Source organism: Zootermopsis nevadensis, unplaced genomic scaffold, assembly GCF_977971745.1.
Source record: "Zootermopsis nevadensis isolate Lab colony 2312 unplaced genomic scaffold, Znev_1.0 Znev_ptg000017l, whole genome shotgun sequence".
NCBI lineage: Eukaryota > Metazoa > Arthropoda > Insecta > Blattodea > Termopsidae > Zootermopsis > Zootermopsis nevadensis.
This window is the reverse complement of record NW_028259149.1, coordinates 17917033-17941531: the sequence shown is the minus strand read 5'-3', so window position 1 is coordinate 17941531 and position 24499 is coordinate 17917033. Positions and strand designations below refer to the sequence as shown.

Genomic DNA, 24499 nt, shown 5'->3' with positions numbered 1-24499 from the left:
GATGAAGGCTGGAGTTTGGAAGCAAAGACACAGCGTGCTCCCCGAGCAGCAGCAACAGAGCTGCCCAGAAACCAGAAAATGGAGAATGAAATTTGTGAGTTAAAGGTTTGTGTGTACGAATGAAGAGCTAGCATACAAGGAAATTGTAAACTACATATAAAGTTCATGTAATACATTTAGGATTTGTTTGTACAAAGCTAAACATAAATAGGAAAGTGGGGTTAGAAAATAATACTAAATTATAACATTCACCTCTTATTAAATTTAAAATAATAGTGTTTTAATTGAAAAAGGCAGTACACTAAAAAAACCCTGGTATTAAGTGGTGTGTTGTCTCATGATAACTTGTATTTGCAAAAAAACTCAAAATATTTCCCATTTCTTCGTTTTTATCTGTCTACTTGCATCAGGTCATACTGACACTCTGGGTTTGCTGTGTGTGGAGTGAGTCAAATTTAATTTTGATTGAATATTATGGCTACCCCTGGAGAGGCATCTGATTATGGAACTGGTTTTACCAGTTGCCCTGTTTCTTTGTGTTGCATATTTTATATTGCAATTTCTTATTATATGTGTGACTTTTTCTTGGCGTATATCCTGTTGTTCTAATTGTACAAGCCTGAACTACACTAATAAATCTGATCTCATGACTGTAATTGTATGGGCATACTGTGTATGCCCTGTTTGTCCTGTATGTTCTTTCTTTGATACATACCCATTGTATCTTGTTGTAGTTGTACATTTTATTTTCGTTTGTGCAAGTGACTCACCTTGGTAGCAATCACAAAAGGAAAGAAAGTGGGGAAGAATGAATGGCTTATCTTCCCATTCTCCCCTTTCGTTACACTTGGTTGGGAATTTTAATGCGCAGCTGCCAAACCCAAGCTTTGAATGTTGGCTCGTACATAATGCTAACACTGTTGAGTTTAGCATTGGATTTGTTCTTGGATATTATGATAACGCAGTATTTATACAGAACAATTAAGTATTGTTTTAAGAAGTTCTTCACTGAAATATTGATAATTTAAAGTTGTTTGAAGAACTTTCCTTATTAATAAAAATGTTTCATCCTTGCGTATCTCAGCTGTGATGTGCGCAAAGGACTAGAAGAATTTGACAGTATCAAACTTTACTTATAGTTTCTTCTTTGACCTAGAAATGTTATGAATTCTGATTACAAGAAATACATAAGGACATTTAAGTTTTAATTTGGGTACTAAATTTTTGTCTGAATATTTCTATATTATATTCCCTTTCAGTTTGCTAGACTAGTAAGAACTATTTTCAGATATGTCAGACCTTCTAAGCTGGTGCTACTGTACTTTTCTCTGGCAAATGGCACTGGCTAGGTAGTCAGAATTGGCTATTTCAGATTTGTTTATGTGGTTTAAAAAGGCACACAAGAGCACTAGAAAGCAGGTCTTTTACTGGGTGTTAATGGCTGAAGATTTAATGTACTCATGTCACATATATTGCAGGTGGCACCCTAGTACAGAGGATTTCATCATGTCTTGAGGTGCTTGACAGATTCATGGGGCAGACATGCCCTGTAGTGTCGAGCATGGTTGTGGCAGAAAAATGTGTGGGAACCAGTGAACATGCAAATGTAGTGGAGTGTGTGAGCAGCATTATGGGTAAGTTTGAGTGGCTTCAAGTGTACTGCAATGAGACATTTCAGGAATTCACATAAGTACATGGAAATGTAGCGCGAAGAATTGGATAAACAGCTTCAAAATATGGGAGTATTTTAAGTATGGCTGTGGTGGCAGTAGGTGTAGAATGCGTAATAATTAGAAGTTAGAGGAAGCGATGGTTTTAAAATACATTTTACTTACTTGCTGCATTGCTTGTTTTTATGGCAGTCTTAACCTTTTATTATGTGGTAATACGTACTATGGGGCTGTTGGCCTGACTTTAACTCCAGGTTTAATGGTGTAGAGGTATATTTAATAGAATTGCCTGTAAGCAGTCGCACGCAGATGACAGAGGTAAAACAGTTGAAAAATTTTGAAATAATGGCACTTACAGATTGATTTGCATTATGTAGAAACAGTTACAGTCACTGACAAACCAGGATGATACATTTTTTGATTGCAGTTAAACTTATAGATAATGTGTTAGTGGCCGTCTGTCTTCTGTCACTTGCAAAGATTTCTCGATACTAGAAATATCCCTTTTAATTGGAATTTATCTCCCTCACTTTTAAACCCTAAATTTTTTGTTTTTAATCACAAACTAGAATCTGTATTGAAGGATTAGTGTTTCATAATAAAGTAAATTTTTATTGCAGGTATCCGTGATCTGAAGACCATTAGCCCAAATTCCACACTGGCAGAATTAGGGATGGACTCCATGACATCTGTGGAGATTAAACAGTCACTTGAGCGAGAGTTTGAATTATTTCTCACGTCTAAGGAGATACGAAGCCTAACATTCACACGCCTCAAGGAGATGGCCGCAAACAACCAGGTCAATGAGGAGTAAGAACATACATCTCAAGGTAGACAGTACATAGCTGGTCCATCTAAATATTATGTAAATTATTTACCATTATCCTAGTGGAAAAATTAATGTCTCTGAAATGTTTTGAAGCCAAGTCCATGCGGTCCAAAATATTAATTTTGCATTGTCAATTCACAGCTGTTGGCCTAACAAAGAGCATAACCTTACACACATAGTGTGTCTTTTCGAAAGTGGGCGTTTCCTTTATTAATATCACGTTAATTAAGAGTCTCCTTGGCTGGAAATACTTCCTGCCATCCTGATTATAGACTTATGATAGTGGTTGAAATCTTAGCCACCCATTTGCAAAGGGTTAAACATAGGGACAGTGTTACCTATTAGTCTGATCCATTTCAGGTTCTTATTGGTTTCTTATTCATTTTATACAACACCACAAGGAAAAATTATAGATAAGATGTTGAAAGAGCAGTGCATGGTAGTTTTGTTAGAGATCTCACAGAATCTTCCTTCTTCCTTAAAGATCAGTGTTAACTCTGAAGAAGAAGGCATTAGAGTTAATTAAATTATGTACTTATATGCTGGTTGTCCACAGAGAGAAGGGTTCACCCTCTCAGCTGCCCAGTGGGTGCATAAGTGTACATGTTTAATCTTGTGTTGCAGTGTTGTGAGAAAAAGGTGGAGGTATATTTTGTGGACGGCAACCACTTGACAATGCTGGACAGCGAGGATGCTGCCGCCATTATCAACAGGCAGATTACAAATACTGAGGCCCTTTAATTGAGAGACATCTGTAATGAGCAGAACATTTATTATTAAAGTAATTTATATCCACAACAGCCCATGTAGGTTCTCACTTCTTTTGGTAACAAAAATGCTTTCAGGTTGATTGTTAATGTAGTGTGGCTGCTTGCCATGTGCCTTGTGACAGGATTAATCGATTTATTTTTCTATATGCATAGCATTTTGAGCCAGCATAGCTCAGTCAGTATAATGATTGGGTACGGACTGGATGACTTGAATTCGATCCCTGGCGGGGGGGGCAGAGGAATCGGTGCGTAATGCTGACTTCTCACCCCCATCTAGTGCCGAGGTCAAGAATGAGTAGGAGCTATACTTCTCCTCCCCCAAGTGCCTACATGGCATATAGTGGGACAGCTTTAATTTTACTTTACTTTGAATAACATTATTTGTCACTGCACTTCCACAGTTTTTCTTAAAACTTTTCTCTCTTCAGAAAGAAGAACTTTATCAACATGAACTTTAACAGGCTGGTGTGGTAAATGACAATGTCTCAGCAGGAATCTAGTAATAACTTTCCCACTTCTGACATAAGACTTTGTTTTTCTTCATGACAATGCACACAAATAATTCAGTGATGTGCATGTATACCGTGACCTACAATTGGTGTATTCTTAATGTGTGAAAAGGGAATAAATTTGTTAAATAGAATGGCACTTCCTGTGAACATGCAAAATAATCCTATTGGTAAAAAGTTGCTACGTAATCTTCCTGTTTGTAATCCTCGTGACCTGTCACCTTATTCATTAGACTCCAAAGCTTTGAAATAACAAAAAACAAGATCAAGTTCATAGCCATAGAACACAAATATATGCCTTTTTCCACATCCTATTGTCATCTGACTTTCTTATGGATACATGGAATGTAAATAAATAAATAAAATAAATAAAACATATGGGACATCTTTAAACTTCTTTTATCAATATGTGATGTGATCTGTTACTGTCTCGGCCCTGATAAATACTTGTTATGAACCAGTATGCCATGCCTCTGTATTTGAGGCTGTTGGAGCATTTGACCCAGAGGACTGCACTAATATCTGCTTATGGGTAGCAGACAGTATGGCAGTAAATCTGCCGTGAAGAACTCGGCCTCCATTTGTTACTTAGTCTGTCTTCAAGGATTTTATTTCAAGATTGCTTAAGACCTGAGAGACTTCTGATTATTATACTTCCAAGATAACCTTATCATAACATCATATTTCCTTTTGATTTAACAAAATGTATCTGCTCTTAATTTAATGGCCAGTGTCCATCAAAATTGATGGTACACGTGCGCCATTTGTGTGTTGCTGAGAACACTGAAACAAAGTTCTGATGGTGATGACTCTGGTAGCAAGAAATGCAAGCAAGTCCATGGTGGTGCTTTTGTAGGGTCTGTAAAAGTAAAGTAAAGTTTGTCCCACTATACGCCATGTAGGCATTTGGGGGGGAGTGGAGGTATAGCTCCTCTCTTCCTTGACCTCGGCACTAGATGGGGGTGAGTGGTCGGCATCACGCCCCGGCCGGCTTTACCCCCGGGAAAGGACCCCGGTACCCATTGTAGAGAAGGCTGGGTGGGCCCCAGAGCCGGTCTGGACGCAGAGGCTAGAGGAAAAATCCTCTGCCCCCGTCGGGGATCGAACCCCGGCCGTCCAGTTGTAGGGTCTGTATCTGACGGTAATCTGGGGTCATTTGTTCAGTTTTGAGTTCGTGCGTTTTTCAGGAAGCACCTTCGGTTGCCATAAAGATTATTTCACATTTAATGTACTCTAAAAGAAGTGTAAATTTGTATTTCTCATATGATTTGAAAGGATAATGTTGCATTAAATTATGTCACTCTTCAACATAAGGAATTTTCATTCCTGTGAACTTTCACAGGTCATAATGTAGTGCTTACTGTGTCACATTATGGGGACATAACCATCCAGTTTTTATATATAATGTCTGTACTGAATCCTTCAATATATAATTTAAACTTATAACATTAGTAGATATTACAAAGCTATTAAATCAAAATTTTGCATAAATTTGATCCCTGACTACACCTACAGAAGAAAACTGTCTTTTGATGAAGCTGTACATTGATCACTGATAGAAGGAGCTTCTCAAGTGAATACAAATATTTTTGCCCAGAAAGGTGATACAGAATCATTCAAAATGTTTTTAAGAACTGTCTCACTGAAACATTTAATGGAATCAATTTAAAAGATTTTGTAGGTCTTCTTTTTAAGTTATTTGATGGATTTTATTTTGGTTCAGTTTTGTTTACTCTAACCTCCAATTAACATATTGTTTGAAGATTTCTGTCTTCTGGGTTGTTGCGCTGTGTAGTCTGGTCGATGTTAACCAACGTTTCAGAGGTCATACTGCCTCCGTCATCAGGGCGATGAGTATGAAGATTTCCGTCTTCTGGGTTGTTGCGCTGTGTAGTCTGGTCGATGTTAACCAACGTTTCAGAGGTCATACTGCCTCCATCATCAGGGCCATGAGTATGAAGATTTCTGTCTTCTGGGTTGTTGCGCTGTGTAGTCTGGTCGATGTTAACCAACGTTTCAGAGGTCATACTGCCTCCGTCATCAGGGCGAAGATGTATATTCATCGCCCTGATGACGGAGGCAGTATCACCTCTGAAACATTGGTAAACATCGACCAGACTACACAGCGCAATAACCCAGAAGACAGAAATCTTCATACTCACCGCTGTGAGAACCTCAAGTCTTACATAACATATTGTTTACCTTAATCCAAACAATTGTTACATTTGCTGGAATTATAAGAACAACTTTTCTCTCTCTCTCTCTCTTTCCTGCCTTTTTCTCAGTATTTGTCTCTTGGTATAAAAACATCCTTTGTTTGTTTTGTCACTTTCTTTCTGTTGTTATCGATTATGTATAAAAAATTATTTAATGAATTTGAACTTGAATAAACAAGGTGAGGTCGATTTACATCCTTAGCACTGCAGCGATCTAAAATCTAATTTACAACTTGTAAATATTTATATTAATTATTATAACATCGGCAAATGTGCATCATATTTAGGCCCCCATTAATATCGTGCCATGTGTGAGTTTGGGAATTTGTACTCTGGTAAAACTATAAAATGTTCTGTGGGCTTCTCAGTGTCATGTGAGTACTGGAAGCACTTGGAAGGTACGCATTCGTATTTATATTTGGTAACTAAATCTGAGAAAGGTAATCTTGTGCTATGAATTCAGATACAATTTTGTTTTGTTTTTGGTTTCATTTATGAAGAATCTTTTAGAAAATAATTTGCAGGATAATATTGAAATGAATCTTCTGCCAGACTACATGGCACAACCACCCAGAAGACGGACATCTTCAGACTCTGCCATGAAATCCTCAGATCCTACAATTTTTCAATTGTTTGTGGCAGGGGCTGGGGGGGGGGGGGAGCGGGGGAAGGCAGGCATCCCAATTGTATGCTGTGCCTATGTATTGCACCCTTTTTTTATTTCAGTAAAACATAACAGTGCTGCCAATCATGTCTGTGTCGACTAACATGACATTTATTGTCATGTAAGTATACAATGAAATTATGAGTTAAATGTAATTAAAAATATACCAGTTCAAAGGAATATATTACAGTGGTCTAGCAAGTATTTTGTAATTTTGAATTCCTGTCTTTAAACTAATAATGGTGGTGCACATAAATTGCTGTTCCTGTAATTCAACCTTATTTTATTTGCAGTAAAACATACTATTATCAGCCATGCCTATGTCTTCCGCGCAGTCCTCCCCTGGTGAAGAGGTAGTTATTTCAGGGCTTGCAGGCTGTTTTCCTGAATCACAAAATGTCTACCAGTTAAGGGATAATCTGTTTAACAAAGTGAACATGGTGACACAGGATAATCGGCGCTGGAATTTTGGTCAGTATTTCTCATGAGATGAAATATTCATGATTTTTATGCTGTTCAGAAGAGTAACACAGGAGTTGTCTTATTCTTATTACTGGAAGAGGTTTCTTATACAGAGTGTCAAAAAAGTCACGCAACCTTGTGGGGAAACTATTTATTTCACAGTAAGTGCTGGAAGTGGCCACCATTCTGTGTTTCACACAAGTGGACACGGTTAATCATGATCTTGAAGACCCTTTGCAATGTTTGCCATGGGATTGCATCGACACAATTCTGAATGTTCGCTTGCAATTCCTGAATGAGTTGCATAGGCGACATCCTTCAGGTACCCCCACAAGAAAATGTCGGGGGTGTTAAAACTGGAGATCGCACTGGCCACAACCCCCTTGAGATCAGTCAGCCTGGAAAACACTTTTCCAGGTAAGCCATAGTGTTTCTGGCTGTATGGGCTGTGGCATTGTCCTGTTGAAACCACGTGATCTGCTTCTTTTCTGCCGATAACGTGTTGACAAATTCTTACAACATTGTAACGTACCGGTCACTGTTCACTGTGTGTTGGAAGAAAGTCATGAAGATGCGACTACGTGACATGGCACACCAGACACCAAGTTTCTGTGAGTGCAGAGGCGACTCATGCGGTTCATGTGGGTTTTTCGCGGCCCATAGTCGAGAATTCTGGGCATTGACGTACCCATCGAGATGGAACCATGCCTCGTCAGACCATTACCAATCATCCAGTTCCTCTCCATCCGGCGTTACAGATTCCATGAACCACTGACAATAAGCTTGACGAAGTTGCAGGTCTCCAGGCAGCAGTTGCTGGATGGTACGGATTTTGTAGGAGTACATTTTCAAACACCTGCGCAATGTCGTGTGGGCACTGCCAACAGAAAGCCCAGACTGACTTGAAAGGCGTCGAATGGACTTCCGAGGACTCACAGCATATGCAGCTTGCACATCGACCAACTTTTCCTCTGTTAACACCTTCGGTCGACCGCTTCTCGATGAGTCCTCGACTTTCCCTGTCTAATGAAACGTGTCGTGTAGCCGCATGTTGGAGGATTTGTTTGGAGCAACTGTTCCATACTTTTCTGACAAGGCCTCCTGCATCCTGGCATAACTGCCGGAGCGGACATACAGCTTGACAATAAATATATGCTGCTGCAAGGTGTACCCCATGGCTACTCAGTGTTCTTCACCACCTGGACAAAAAATACAAACAATTACATGTGTTGAACAACAACATTCGATCCCCCATAAGGTTGTGTGACTTTTTGAACACATTGTAGTTTACATCAGTCCTTCCAGGTGAATGTTAGGGTAATATTTTATAATATGCCTTGGCCATGATCTGTGGTATTTCCTAATGATTTGCTGCTATACTTCATTCAGTGGTAAATAATTCTCTATAAAGAAGAGTAAGGAAAATGTTTTACAGTTTCAGTATAAATCAGAATCAGAACAAATTTAGTTCATACATTTGAACACAGCAATTACAGTTTCGTGACATTTGAGTTCCCGTTACTTGTGCCTCTTCTTTTTCTTCTTCATGTTCACAGAACATGTCTACAACTTTGCCCAGCTTTACGTATCTTCCTTGATCTTCATATCCTTCTTTTCTTATTGATTTTTGAAGAAAATATTAACTTTAGTAAAATTTTGTGATACGTATAATTTTCTGTTTAGAACACCCTAAGCTCCCCATGTGGGCAGGGAAGGTGCCGAATGTTACAAAGTTTGATGCATCATATTTTGGCATTAACTATAAGCAGGCACACACCATGGACCCTCTGGGCCGTTTGCTGCTCGAGAGGACGTATGAGGCCATCGTGGATGCAGGTATTTAATTTTAAATATATTCTTTCTTGTACCTTTGAGAAAAATACTGTGTCAGGGCTGTTTATGGAATTAAATCATTGTACCTGCCGTCAGTGTTGCATGTTAATGCAGTCTGTGTGATCTGCCTCTTGTAAATGAAGTTTGCATTTGTGCTGTCCTTCAGATGTTAGTTTAGTATGTGATATTTATTATCTTCTTCTAACATGATTTGTACTTTGGTTCTGGTGAATAGAATCAATGGAAGAAACATAATTACAGGAGACTGTTGTATTTATTTAAAATTAATTTATTAACTCCTTTTCAGTAGCTCAAACTATATAGCATCGAATGAGAGTGATAATGAATTCGAAAGGATGTGGAAGGAAGTGGTCCGATTTAAGGTACTGTTCTGGAATTTGTCTGGAGGAACTGAGGAAAACCACAAAAAATCCCAGTCAGGATAGCCGGTCTCTGGACTGACGTTTGAATCGAGAACCTTGTGTTTTTCTCAATTCCCAACAACACAGTTGTAATTGTTTTATCCCTGCCCAAGAGCTTCCAAATTTAGGCACATTCACAACATTGATCAATTGCTGGTGTCTGGTGTGTCTATAAACCTTGTCCTAAAACAACAGGTCAAGGAATGGTGTTTCTCCACAAAATACAATAGTACTTAAAAACATGTCATTGCTTCACCATTCCATGTTGTTTCTTACTCATCATTTGTATTCATCTTGTCACTACTGTCTGCCTGTCTTTTGCCCACATGTAGTACCTTAGATCTACATGAATGAATTTTGCTAAAACCAAATATGATGTCCACGTTATTGTCCATGTTTTCCATAGGTGCAAGCCTATTTTTGACTTTGACCAGATTATGTTCTGTTACTTGAGCATCATTTAGCTTTTTGACATAAAATCTCTGCATGTCAGTCTCTTATGTTGCTCTTTTCACTTTAGTCATAGGTTGTCTGTGTATTTTGCAACCATCGAATAGCGATCAGTATCAGGGTCAGCCCCTGTAAAAGATCAGACATCAGATACATTTGATTGATTAAGAGTATCCAGATTGATCAATCTGATTTTGTGTCAAGCATGGTTTGATTGTTCTCATGATGGGGAGTACAAAGATGGCTATCTTCTGCGTTGTAGCACTGTGTAGTCTCATACAAGTATACCAACATTTCAGAGGTCTTTGCTGCTTTCATTGTTAGGATGGTGAGTCATTCTACTTCTACCAGACTATGCTACGCTACAACCCTGAAGATGGCCATTTTTTTATTTTGTATCTGTTATCAAGAGAATTTTAAGTTTATTTGTAAAATTTGTGGTGTGTGAACATTTTCTGGTCTGTCTAGTATAAAACAATAAATAATAAACGCAGGGCTATGCCCGTGATTGTTAAAAAAATTTAGCATTGTAGGTGTTAATACTAGTGTAGGTAGTGGATAAATATGTCTGTTGCCTGTAAGATATTGCACATTCAATTGCAGGACCGAGTTATGCAGTGGATTCAGCGTGTTCATCCAGTACCTACGCATTTGAGCAGGCATATAGAGCCATTCTCAATGGATCTTGTGACTCTGCTATTGTGGGTGGCTCCCAACTTTGTCTCCATCCTTACATATCTCTTCAGTTTACGCAACTTGGTGTGTTAAGTCCTCAAGGCATTTGCAAAGTCTTCGACAATGATGGTAAGCATAGCTCAGCTACTGTCTGGCTACAGGCCATTTGCTACGTAGTGTCATATCTCATGCCCCTTTGCCACTGAAATTTGATCCTATCAAACCAGTCAGTTTAAATGCTGTGTGTTCGCCACTTGTTATTGTGTTAAGTGTAACTGAGGACATTTTAACTTTACGAAATCTTGCTGTCATGTGTACTTTGAATGGGTAACTTTACATCTGTGAAGGTACAGAAGGCTGGGTTTGAGTGCTCACAATTTCAGCTTCTTATTTTGAGGTTCAGGTTCTATCATTGGCCCTGAAGGCAGCTATCCTAACCGATAAGCAGAATACGTCCCCAAGGAAGATGATGGTGGTGTGAACTAGTCTCAAAAATGTTCTTGAAAGAAATTACCACCTGACTTCCTGCTTGTCATTTATACAGGTGATGGCTATGTGCGGAGTGAGGCTATCTGTGTGGTGTTTCTGCAGAAGGCTCGGGATGCAAAGCGTGTATATGCCACAGTGGTGCATGCGAAGACCAACAGCGACGGCTTTAAGGATCAGGGAATCTCTTACCCCTCTGGAGATATTCATAAAGTTTTACTGGAATCGTGTTATCAGGAGAGTGGTGCTGATATCAGTGCTCTAGAATATGTTGAAGCACACGGGACTGCAACCAGAGTAAGTTTCTTTCAAGTTCAAGCAAATGTCATTTTTAACTTTATGCAGTCAGTAGTTGCATTTTCATAAAATGAGCACTAGGTTGTCTCAGGTTAAGGTATCAAAGGATTTAAACCTGGGTCCAGATTTTCTGTACTGTTGTGGCATAGACAGTGGTAATGTGATGAATACCGAGCTCCTACTGTCGTCCTCACTGTCTGTCCCTCTCTGACAGTAGTGGCATCTAGTTCGAATTTACTGTTTGACTGCTCTGATACTGACAAGTCACCATAAGGACACACATTTCAATAACAAATAGACTGCCTTACTATTTACTTCTGACTAGAAAAATTGATACATAGCGTAATCAAACATTACAACACTATTATTAAAAAATGGCAGAGAATGCAAAACCTGTTTCTTACTGTATTTATGTGAAGTTTTGAAACTTATGGGATGTTATGCATGAATTGTGGAACTTAAGAACCTTGATATCCTTATCCAGCATATTTATATAACCAGTTAAATGTATAAACATGTTGAAGCTGTTGGAACAATCCCCTTTGAGGCAAAATTTCTTGCCACTTGCAGGTTGGAGATCCTGAAGAACTGAAAGGTATAACCCTGGCATTCTGTAAAGATAGGAAGACCCCACTCCTTATAGGATCAGTCAAGTCCAACTTGGGGCATTCAGAAGCTGCTTCAGGTCTTTGTGGTATCTCCAAAGTGATCATTGCCATGGAGACTGGCTTCATCCCCCCAAATTTGAACTACAACAACCCTCGAGAAGGTGTAGAGGCACTTGTGAATGGGCAACTGAAGGTGAGTGTTCATGTCATAGCAGGACAACTTTAAAATGTCCTTATTCTCACACACTGAAAGGATATTCTAAGAAGAACTCATTACACTGCTTATGAATATATGTTGAGGCTAATAGTGAAATTGAATGATAATTATATAATTTAGTGATCCATCATATAAAAATACATCTTTATTACATGCCATGGATCCATAAGTTAGATGACAATAAGATTGAAAAAAGTCATAATAATACAATACATATTATTCAAGTACCATTGATACTATTAGGAAGATTTCACATATTATAAACAAGGGGTTCACATAATTAGTGATGTGTTACAAATACATTTACCCACTACATACAGTAGATAAATTATACTACCAATTTATTTTATAAAGGCAAGAAAACTTATAGAGAAAAGGAAATGAACATTATGAATTATTTGTAAATGTTAGGAATTTATCAAATGAGTAAAAGTAGTGTGTAATTAAGCATAATTTTCACTATTGCGATTTCTGAATATTTTAAATTTGTCACATAATATTACATGATATTGTCATGCTTATAGATTTTGAATAAGCTTTGTCCCTTGTAAAAATTATTGTTATGGTATAGTTAATGTTTGGAACAGATTTTTAATCATTGTTGTTTGCCAGAAATTATTTTCAGTAATGTCATTTCCATAAGGCAGGTTCACCTTAGGAGTGCTTTAACATAGGAAATGGATCCCTTTGCAGTCCAGGGCAGGCACAGGGTAAGATTATTCATTCACCATACCCAAACACAAGTGTTCCTTTCCATAGGTTGTGACTGAGAGGACTCCTTGGACAGGCAACCTTGCAGGTATTAACTCATTTGGACTTGGAGGCGCAAATGCCCACGCTATACTACAGCGGAATCAGAAGAACAAAGTAAATGGTGGGGCTCCCGCTGACCTCATTCCTCGACTTGTTATTGCGTCTGGGCGTACAGAGGAGGCAGTCAATGTCATCCTTATGGATGTGAGTGGATTTGCTACCACTGTGTCAAGCTCCAGGTGGTAGTTAACAGTAGCAAGCTGGGAAATGCATGTTTAAAGAACAATAAAAAAGCATAACTAATAAACTGTTACATTATAAATGATCAGTTTATGCCTTGGCTCTGTCTGTATCACCACGATTGGAGACTGGGTGGGTTCTCGAGCCAGTCTGGATGCAGGTACTAGAGGAAAATCCTTTGCACATGCCAGGGATCAAACCTTGGTCATCCAGTCTTTATTCAGACACAATACTGACTGACCTTTCACATCTCATAGTAGTGTGTAACTGTTGCAGGTTGTTAGTTCTAATGTTACGACACGGTTATTAATTTGCTACACTAAATTTTTTATTACCCAGTCAGTCAATATTCACATATTGCAGGCGGCGGATATTCGTCAAATTTTGTTACATCGTATAATTACGTTTAGGATGCTGTATGATTATCTGGTTTAAAATCTGTAGTTATGCACATTTATTTCTGTATGCAGTTTGAAAAACGGCCAGTTGATGCAGAATTTGTGCATCTGATGCACTGTGTACAGTCGACAGGAATTATTGGCCACAAATACCGAGGGTACACGCTTCTCACACAGGATGGTAGGAATCTGCGGAGTATTACAGTAAGTACTCTGATGTGGCATGGGCATTATCTGTTTGTTTATCTCAATAAGGAATGCGAAGAAAGTTATGAGCCACTTCAAAAGATTCCAATTTCGGTGAAACCTTACTTTTTGAAAACTTGGGAAACAGATGTAATCCCAACACTGAAATTTTAATTAAGTGCTAATCATATATATAATTAGGGCTTTTGCAGCATGAGTAATTCTGTAGGCCATTTGGTCAATTGTTTCATGACCAGAGTAATTACATTTTTCATTTGTCTTCTAAACATGCATATTGCCTACATGTTTGTCATAACACATGATTGATCAAGGTAATCCATTTGCAGTTCTATTGGCAGTGCTGTTCTATGAAGCACGACAGGTGTGAACTGTAGATTACAATAGTCAGAATGAAGACGTTTCAATACTCACTAACATTTTGAAAACATAACCTCATACACTGCTTTGTTCTCAGTTTTACCCAGGAAGCAAACGACCTGTCTGGTTCGTGTTCACTGGCATAGGTTCGCAATGGCCAGGTATGGGGAAATCCCTCCTCAAACTGCCTGTTTTTGCAGCTGCCATTGAGAAGTGCCAGCGAACTCTGAATAATTATGGTGTGGATGTGATCAACATAATCACATCTGATGATCCCGGAATCTACAATAACATCCTTAATTGCTTTGTGGGCATTACAGCCTGCCAGGTATGTTTTCCAAAGCAATTAATTAATGTTACTGCAAAGGTTAAAAAAATATGGCAGGAATTTTAAATTTTTTGTTTAGAAACCTATTTATGAATCCCAGGCATCTCAGTTCTTCTAGAAGTTGTGTTCAGCTGACATGTTGGATTTCATGTCTCTTATCTTCTCTAGTTAATTCATGTTTATTTATACCATTTTGATTCCCGATTAAAATACTGAGTTTCTTCAAAATTTAAGTAATGTATTCTTCAGTGCTGCTATTATGAAACTGCTAGTTTAAACACTCATTGATACTTGGATATTTCTGTTTCATATAGAGAAACTGACTGCCATTTTGATTCATAGCCTTTTATTTAACCAAATTTGGTATGTAGTGGTGGCAATAAAATCCTGCCTGTCTGATGTAGATAGGGCTGGTGGACATGATGAGAGCAGTGGGCATTGAGGCCGATGGCATTGTGGGCCACTCAGTGGGGGAGCTGGGCTGCGCTTATATGGACGGCTGTTTCACGGCTGAGCAGACGGTGCTGGCGGCATACTACTGTGGCTGTGCAGTCCTAGAAACAGATCCCATCGAGGGCATGATGGCTACAGTTGGTAAGTCTTATAGCATCAGGTAGTACTATGAGTAGCATTGCATGTCTGTTCGCTGTATGGCTGCACTCAGGATTTACAGATTTTGATGGTTTTTGGGAGCTCTTGGGTTTGATTCTGGGCATAAAGTCTTGCTATAAAACATTTTTATGGTTTTTAGAGCCTTTGGGAGAACTCATGATAATATCGTGATGTTTTCCCATTTGATGCTTACTAAGGATCTTGTATTCCAGGTCTGGGAGCTGATCAGGCCAAGAAATTGTGCCCACCTGACATTGAGGTGGCGTGCCGCTATGGACGTAACTTCTGTATGTTGTCAGGACCGGCCAAGTCCATGACGGAGTTTATAAAGTCACTGCAACTTCAAGGCATATCCACTACACAGATGAACTGTGCCAACATCGCTCAACACAGCAAGCACATGTCCTCAGCTGGGCCTCTCCTGTGCAAGTATCTGAAGCAGGTAAAGTGTGTTGACTGCTCAGAAAATCTTAAGGGTTTCAGAATTTGCATGTGACAGTTTATGTTCGTTAAAGGCATGGGCTCTACTGAACTCTCATTAATTGATAGTTTTAACAAAATTAAACAACAGATGTGGTTTTTAGCAAGTTTCTTAGGTGAGATTTCAGATTCTCATGGCAGCACGTATAAAGATTACTGTCTTCCAAGATGTTGCACTTTGAGGTCTTGGAGAAGTTTACCGAAGTTACAGACGTTCCTCCATTGTCAGGATATAGGATTTCTTTTATTCGTCACTCTAACGATCAAGGCAGCAAGTATGCCTGAAACATCAATAAACTTCTACCAGACTGCACGGTGCAACATCTCAGAAGACGGTCAACTTCATGGCAGGTTTTTGTTGTTCAGACGGTTTATTTTAGACAAGTACAGGATACAACTAGGCAAGTACAGAGTTCAGTAGTGGAGCTTTATAAATGCGGTGAAATTATCAGATGTTTCAGAAGGTCCTTGCACCATGGACTTAATTACATTAATCAATTAGATACATTGGTGCATAGACAGGAATTTGCCTTTATTGGTTGTGCATGACAGTGTATGTGGGTTCCATCTGACTGTGTGTCACTGTAGTATATCACTGAACCATTATTGCCAGAGATAAAGTCAAGACAGTAGCCTGTAGTGTGTGAGTTTAAGTAACCTATTTCTAGACAATAAAGGTTAATTTGCTTCTCAGTTTCTTAGTAATGTACATAGTTTGTTACATAATCAATTAGTTATTTAATGTTGTAGATTTTATAATTAACATTTGTGGCTCTGCAGCTGATCCCGCACCCAAAACCCCGATCTTCTCGCTGGGTGAGTTCTTCAGTGCCAGAGAGTGAATGGAACTCTCCATCAGCAACACACTCATCAGCCGAGTACCACACCAACAACCTGCTTAGCTCTGTGCTTTTCGAAGAGGCGTCGCGACACGTCCCACGTAACGCCATCGCCATTGAGATTGCTCCACACGGTCTCCTGCAGTCCATCTTGAGAAGTTCCCTCAACAAAGGCATCACCAACATTGCCATTACACAGCAAGGTCACCCTAACTGCACCGAGGTCCTCCTCACTGCTCTGGGAAGGTACGTATCTTCTTAGAAATTGGGAATGAAATCATTGGTCAGCATTCGGGGTTCTAATATAAAAGAAACACTGTTGACTACATTTCAGTATTAACAATCTAGACATGGAAAAAATACTAGAAAACTATGCATTACATATTTAAAAATTCACAGAGGTCCTCTTCAGTATTTAATGAACCCGATCTTGTGTGGAGAACATACATGTAAAATAAATCAGTCATGTTTTTGGAGACTGTAAAGGTTTTGTCAGACGTGACTGCCAGGGACTGACACTCTCTGTGGGCAGGAAAAAATTCACGCAAGCACATGAAGGTTCCCCCCCACTGGAGAACACCTCCCGTGCTTCATTTGTTTCCGTGGGAAAAATTAAGGTCCGATACTTTTTGAACAGACCTCGTATATTTATTGGCATATGTCTAAAACTTATTTAGAACTTAAACTTTACTTTTATGAAAAATGTTATTTGAAACCTCATACTATGGGTTTGGTGGCCAATTTTCTGTCTCTGGAGTTTAGCAGTGTGCTAATGAAGTGCATAACCAGTTTTGCTGTGCATTAAGATGTTGTGTTTGGGTAATAAGATTAAGTAAAGTGGAAACTCAGGTTAAATTTGATCAGCAAGTTTTATTAAGGTAATTTGGTGGCATCTTTTGGCCTTTATTAAGTTACTTCTGCACTAATTTTTCTCTGTCTCCATTAGATTTTTTTGTTTATTGCAATTTGTGTTTGTAATGACGTGCGTGCTGTACTACGTATGGTGTACTTATTATGGCGTAATTCCTTTGCCTGGAATGATACAAAATAAAGAATTATTGACCTGCACAACAATCTGTAGAATTATAAATGATATACACCTTCTAATACCATATAAAATATGTATTTATAAGTGTTAAAGACAATGGAAATATAAAGATATTAAAGTAAAGCTACAGCATGTGTGCATTTAAAATAGGAAACATATGCCTAGGGTATACAATGAAGACACTTACGTGCACCTTAGGTGCTAAAATTACGTACATATTCTGTCTCTCGAAACATGGATGTGACAGCCTTTGCAGTGGAACATATTATAGTGCTTTGTGAAACTGAAAATTAATATATTTGGGGCTAATATGACATACTATCTGTGCAGTGATGTACTCAAGGTTGATACTAAAAGCTATAAACTTTAAACTCTGGATTCTGAGAAATGTGGTTTGATTTATTGCTTACAATGGTACTAAATATCGTGATATAATTTTCTCTGTGGTAGGTTGTATGAACTAGGTTTGCAACCACAGTTGGTAAACTTGTATCCACCAGTACAATACCCAGTAAGCAGGGGAACTCCAATGATCTCCCCACTAGTCCGGTGGGACCACTCTGAGGACTGGTACGTCATGTACTACACAACACAGGTAACTCCACTTGTATTAATAATGTGTACGTACAGCTTGACATGACATTGTACCACATCTGTATTTAAGATAAACGATACAATAATATTTTTAATTAACAGAAAATTGTAAGAATAAAATGTTTCACCTGTTTTCATTTAAATGATTCCATATGTGTGCAGACATTACCACAAACTATAAATAAATATCTGTATAATCTACTTTTATAGCTTTATAATATTGCCTGCTACACCAGATTTTAATTACAGGTAGGTCCTGAGATATATTCTCAAAATTTCTCATTGTGACCATATTTGTAATTAAAACATACAGAAAATGGAACACACAGGATTTGATATCATGGTTTATTATCTGTGATAACACAATTTATCAATTTCAAACCTTCATTAATGGTATAAACTGAAATACATATTTTACTTTAACACTGTGTTGTTATTTTATGTTCAATGCAAAAGTAACTTTTAAGAAAGTATGTTTCTTCCCAAGACTAATCACTGTACCAAGTTTAGGGATGTTATATTAAGTCCTGCTGATGTGGCTGTTGCATTAGAAATTTATGCATTAACCTTGTTGTTGCTTTATTAACCATTTAAAGCTGTATCTTATCTAAATAGTATTTAAGAATTCATTTTTTAACTCAGAGAAAATGTGACACATCTCCACTACAAAGATTAGTTGATAAGTCGTATTTACAGAAATAATTGCTATTTATTCTGAAAATCAATTTCACCCGCAAATACAAAACGCAAAATTACTGACCGTTAAGTAGGTGGCGCATACACTTACCATTGGTCTTTAACATTCAAGTTCTTAGGAAGCAGCCTGGCAAAACAACTGGCCTGTTGTTTGAGGTTTGACGGAACGGGTGAAACTGATTAAAACATTGTAAATTGGGCAGTGACCCTCAGGCGTTGTTTTTCGTTGTCAGAAATTGTGGCTGTGAATGGAAGTATGGCTTTAAAATGTGTAGCTCTTATTTGTGTATAGTCTTACATATATCCAAATTTTAATTCTTGTCTCTCATCTTTGAACTGTGTGCACTTCCTGCCACATCATTTCATTCTTGCTGAGATTATATTTTTGTACTAATTTATGTGCTTACAGCCCAAAGTGAACTCTGGTGAAAGATCTGTAACTATCAGCCTACAGGATGAATCAAGGGAATATTTATCTGGACATGTCGTTGATGGCAGAAATCTATTTCCTGCAGCAGGCTACCTTGTGAGTTTCATTAACATTTATTTTGTCAGTCTGATTTATTAACACAGTATGATGTTTATCCCACATTGTTCATGCTAGATGTGTTAAGATATTGTTAATATTGTTATTTATTTCTAATTCAGCTCACCTCAACAGCCATAACCTGAGAGCTGAACATTGCTTAAAATTGTCGTGACAGTGAATTTCAGGTGTACGTAATTAACATTTGTTCTCTACATTATTGCACCTTGTGCGTCAGTGGAAACATTAATTTTATGATCAAATTATACAGGAACTTGTGTGGAATTCAGTTGGTCTGATGACTGGACAGGATCACACCACTGTGCCTGTTGTGTTTGAGGATGTGCGGTTCCATAGGGCTACAAATATACCCAAGGAAGGTTTGTATAATGTTAGAGTTCATCAATAGATGGTTATCTTCTGGGTTGTAGCATCATGTAGTCTGCCTCAATCATCAGAATGCCTGATGATGGAGGCACCAAGGACCTCTGAAACATTGGTAAACTTTTACCAGATTACGGGATGCTATAACCCAGAAGACAGCCGTCTTAATACACACAGCCGTGGGAACTGCAAATCCTGCTTACAGTTCACCATTCCTAGTCCATATGTATGTGCTTACATACCCTACTCTTTCATCTATATGTCCAGCTGTTTGAGCCCCTGAAGGCCAGAAATAAACCCAGAACCATGATTGAAATAAGTGAAAAGATTTATAATTGCCATGGAGTTCTTGATTCTGTAGCCATTTGTCATAGTTTTATATGTAAAATATTTTTGTTCAGTGGTGTCTTTCCCTATGTTTCCATATAGTCATTAGGCAGCAATACAGAAGCATGTACTATAAATGTGATTTTTGCGGTTATTGTAGCATTTATTCAAGCGTGAAGAATAACTTTATCATTGACCACTCAGCCTTACACAGCAGTTTGAGCAAAGTAGTTCCAACTGTATCATTATCACTAGAAACTGAACTTTCTATTTAACAAGTGAGTCCCAACATTTCTTTGAGCCAGAAAATATTTATTGTCCATCTTGTCATTACACATTCCAATACTTGTATTATAAATCTTCCACCCATAACATTTATATTTTATTTTTTCTTTGCAGGAAGCATTCAGTTTACTGTCATGGTTCAGAAAGCAAGTGGGAAGTTTGAGGTAGTGGAGGGAAATACGTCAGTTGTGAGTGGTTTGGTGCGGGTACCTGCAGACGTCTCCCATGAAATGGTATCCCTGGAGCCCCTCAAGCCACTCGTTAATGATGAGTTGCTTGTACTTTCATCACGAGATATCTACAAGGAATTGCATCTCACTGGATATAATCACCAGGGACTCTTCCGTGGTCTTGTTTATGCAGACAACTATGGTGGGTGCCAATACAAACAACAGGATTAGTTTTAATATATCTATCTTATTGGCTATAAATTGTGGCGGTATTAACCAGTAATAATTTTTTAAAAGTTTCCCTTGGTGTTCTGGTAGTAGCATGCTTGCCACTGGACCCAAGGCTCACGGGTTCAAACTCAACTGAAGTTGATGGATTTTTAAGGGTGGTAAAGCCAGTGGTCCCACGTCATAGATTTATGGTATGTAAAAGAACCTTATGAGCATGAATGAGATGTTTCATAAGTAAAATTCAGTAGCCATTTCTAACCCATGTCTCTGGTAGAGGCCTTGCGAATGGCTGATCACTCGTCCAAGAAGTCCATATCAAGCGCCTAAAAAAATAGATAAGAAATGTTTGAAAGGAGGCCCCTATGGTCCATGTAGGAGAGGAAAGGGTATAAGGAAATAATTGTTTAAAAGTGAATCAACTAATGCGACTCTCTTAGCTGGCTGTGTGTTATGAATTATATAGACTGTGTTTAGAAATTATTTGTGCTTCAAACTGGAACATACCTCATTATTTGTTTTCTTATCCGTAGTGCAGTGAGCATCATGGCATGAAATGAGGAGAACTTTCCTTAATGTACAGTGCTTCCTAATATTCTCGATATGGGTCCTCGTTCTTTATAGGTCGAACTGGGAAGATTTGCTGGAAAGACAATTGGGTGGCATTTTTGGACAACTTGCTGCAGATCAAAGTCCTTCAGGAAGACTCAAAAGGTCTCTTCATTCCAACCTCCATCCAGAAGTTCACTATAGATGTCAGGCGGCATGCAGCTGACATACAGAAACTGCAGTCTGAAAGCAAAAATATTGGTGAGTTGATTGGATAGATTCTGAATCATACTGTCTGCCTGGATAATGGACAGCCACAAGCTTGTGATGCTGTCTTACTATTTGGTTCGTGGTGTTAGCACCCAGTGTCAGTTTTAGGGATCTGCAGCACATTTCACAATACAATGTGATGGATAACAAAAGAAACTGAAGCTTTCAGGTAACAGTGCACATTTTTGTTGTTAGGTGGTTTATTTTAATACTAACATCACGTGTAGATATATTAAATTTGTAACTCAGCTGTCATATACCACGACGTATCATTTAGTACCTTTGCTACACTTTTTCTTACCTTTAACTTTTCTTATGTAAAACATTAGATTCTCTAGTTGTTTTGTATGGATCTGAAATGTGATATGTTGTTTTGGGGGGAGATCTTATGATATGAGTGTCTGAATAAAAACTGTTGGAGCATCTTTTTATTTAGTATATGACATTTTTGACTGATGGCTGTGGATTCACCAAGATGTAATTCAGAATGCTTGGAGTCACAAAACTTTTCTGTAACACTTATTATTCATTGAAGAAATGCCATCAGTCTGTGAAAGAATCTTAATGTGACACAGGAATCATCAGTATGTAACTTAAACATCTGTAATTTACTGTGGATAGAAATTAGCTCCATTTAATAGACCCAACAAGTGAGGCGTTATACTTGTACCTGATGATGGCGGAAGAGTCTCCTTCCATAATGCCATTTTTAACTCACACACACAAAAAGAAACATGATAAAGGAAAATGTCTGAAAACAATTGTCAGGTTAAGACCTCATCACTGTTAGAAATAGAGGTATTTTAATGACCTTTGGAAAATGTTTGCTGTTTATCCTGAGAACAAAAAATTAGCCTTTATTGTCCTTGTGTCAGAGTTTACACACAGTCCAGCTTGCTGCCCATCGCATTAACTGTTAAGAGTTCAAGACTGACAGAGGTCCCGTAGGATGGGGGTTTGAGTCCCCTGTTCCCATACAGTGAAGGTTAAATTCATAAATATACTCCGAGCAATGTGGACTGTTATAATTGTGAACCCAGGTGGTATACACAGTTACCATCGACTTCTGAGGTGTGAAAATAGGTTTCCTTCAGTGTTCATGGGTTGCTACTGCCACAGGAATGTGTCCAGTGATGGTCCACGTCTTAGAAATTTTGAACCTTTGAGTTCTAACAACTAATACTTGAAATGTGTCAATTAATTTGTGGTTCATCCTACACCTGATATCAGTTCAGTTTCTTGTCTTTAAATTACTGTGATTATTGACGCTTGTTATGACAGTGCTTCCAGTACATTTGTACAAGGAGTTGGATATCATCCAATCAGCAGGCGTGGAAGTGCAAGGACTCAAAACAAGTGTCATAGCGCGACGCAAGGTCCTGACTAACCCTGTGCTTGAGAAATATGTGTTCACACCCAATGTGGAACCTGCTCACCTTGATTTGCATGGCGCACTGAGGGTGTGCACTCACATCACTCTGGAGAACAAGCCTGGCGCCAACATAAAGGTGGTGGAGCTGCTGAGCGAAGGCACCGCACCCCTCTCTCCTGCTGTGGCCCTCATCATTGCAGACCTTCCACTTATAAAGGCAGGTGTAGCAGTGTGTGATGCAGAGTCACTTAACCATACTTTTCAGAGACAAAAACATACTTTTTTCACCTGGAAAGTGCTGCCTAAAATTTGAGTGTTTCTTATAATCTGAAGTTTCAGTAGAATTTTTTCCTAAAATGTTGCATCTGAAACCTTGATTTATCTTGTAGCTCAGAAAATTTGGTAATTTATAGTCATCAGCTGTTTACAACCCTATCCACAGTCTGTATTGAGGATACCAAGAAATATAAACCAGGAAGGAAGGTAAGATTCTATGATAAGGGTATTCCGAGTCCTTGGGAAATACATACTGTCATAATTGTGTACGGCTATAATTCAGTGCAAGACTTTGCATATAAGCAAATTACTGTGTTTTTGATTAGTGTTGAGATGCTGTTAGCTGATAATAACATTCCTTCATTAGTCTAAATTAAAAATTAGCGTGTGACTTAAAGAAATACAAAACAGTTCAGTGAAAATAGGAACATCTGAGCATAATTGAATTATGTGTGTTACAGGCAGACATAACAATTCTGGCAAAGGTGAGTGCCCTATTGGGGGCAGATGTGGACACAATGGGAATCAAGGTCGAGGAGCACGAACTAGAGACCGAGCAGAACTGCACACTGGCAATCGCTTCGAACATCCTGCTCCATGGACAACTGCTGCAGACTGCTGTAAGTGCCCTGGCTGATGGGGCCTGCATCCTGACTCGTGAGAAACCAGAAACGAAGACCACGTTCACCAATGGCTTCAGGCTCGAGGTTGTGTTTGAGAAGACTCTCAAGGATGAGAAGTTGCTCTTGCTCAGGAAGGTAGTGGCACCAGTCAGAGTTTTTATCAATAACTAACTTGCACCTAGTATACCAAATTTTCAGTCGAATCATATGAATGTGACCTATGAAATATATATCAATTTGTGTTTTTAAAATGCTGGAAAAAGTGATACATTACAACATCTAACTTGATATATGTCCTAGAAGTTTGTACATTGTCATCCACGTTCTTCCTGATTCATTTTAATGTAATAAGAAATAAGTGGTGTTTCAGATATGTCTCTAAACGAAACCAAAGAGACAAAGGAACATTTAATGCCTTTTTCAGGGAGTGGTTTTGGAAAATCCAATTGTGATCCATGTAACAACTCACAACTATGATTGGCTGCCACAAGTACAGACTGCCATCAGTAGTAACTCCAAACGTCACATTATTCTTGTAGCTCAGGGTGAACCACTCAGTGGCATTGTGGGTCTTGTGAACTGTATCCGCAAGGAGCCTGGATGTGACTTTGTCAGGTAAGAGACATCCTGTTTGACCTTTCTCTCTACCAGTGAAGAATATGCCTTGTGTTAGCCAATGTTGAGCTCATTTATGGGATCTGAACATTGATGCAATATTTAATCTGTGGATATGATTTGGTTTAGATAAAAACTATCTTAAAGTTGCAGGCTCTTGTAAACATAGTGGATCTTGAGTTCCAGACAGGCATGGAACTTTTTTACCAGCTAA

General features: G+C 38.5%; 2 protein-coding genes across 2 annotated transcripts in view; both read left to right on the top strand.

The window, feature by feature from the left end:
* The window catches only part of LOC110834624 (fatty acid synthase-like), a 43143-nt gene extending 39231 nt beyond the window's left edge, over positions 1-3912 (top strand). The window contains exons 41-43 of the mRNA XM_087350709.1: positions 1479-1634; positions 2291-2500; positions 3124-3912. Coding sequence (XP_087206835.1) covers positions 1479-1634; positions 2291-2484 — 350 coding nt within the window. The 3' untranslated portion in view covers positions 2485-2500; positions 3124-3912. The remainder of the gene's footprint in view (positions 1-1478; positions 1635-2290; positions 2501-3123) is intronic.
* A 2032-nt stretch (positions 3913-5944) lies between these two features.
* LOC110834625 (fatty acid synthase-like) overlaps positions 5945-24499 on the top strand; it is a 32484-nt gene continuing 13929 nt past the window's right edge. Inside the window, exons 1-20 of the mRNA XM_087350888.1 lie at positions 5945-6392; positions 6952-7129; positions 8804-8956; positions 10429-10629; positions 11045-11283; positions 11854-12084; positions 12868-13065; positions 13572-13703; positions 14161-14391; positions 14796-14985; positions 15216-15445; positions 16264-16568; positions 17821-17965; positions 19070-19186; positions 19458-19566; positions 20297-20554; positions 21205-21390; positions 22681-22992; positions 23513-23805; positions 24095-24285. Of these exons, the coding sequence (XP_087207014.1) occupies positions 6973-7129; positions 8804-8956; positions 10429-10629; positions 11045-11283; positions 11854-12084; positions 12868-13065; positions 13572-13703; positions 14161-14391; positions 14796-14985; positions 15216-15445; positions 16264-16568; positions 17821-17965; positions 19070-19186; positions 19458-19566; positions 20297-20554; positions 21205-21390; positions 22681-22992; positions 23513-23805; positions 24095-24285 (3878 nt within the window). The 5' untranslated portion in view covers positions 5945-6392; positions 6952-6972. The remainder of the gene's footprint in view (positions 6393-6951; positions 7130-8803; positions 8957-10428; positions 10630-11044; positions 11284-11853; positions 12085-12867; positions 13066-13571; positions 13704-14160; positions 14392-14795; positions 14986-15215; positions 15446-16263; positions 16569-17820; positions 17966-19069; positions 19187-19457; positions 19567-20296; positions 20555-21204; positions 21391-22680; positions 22993-23512; positions 23806-24094; positions 24286-24499) is intronic.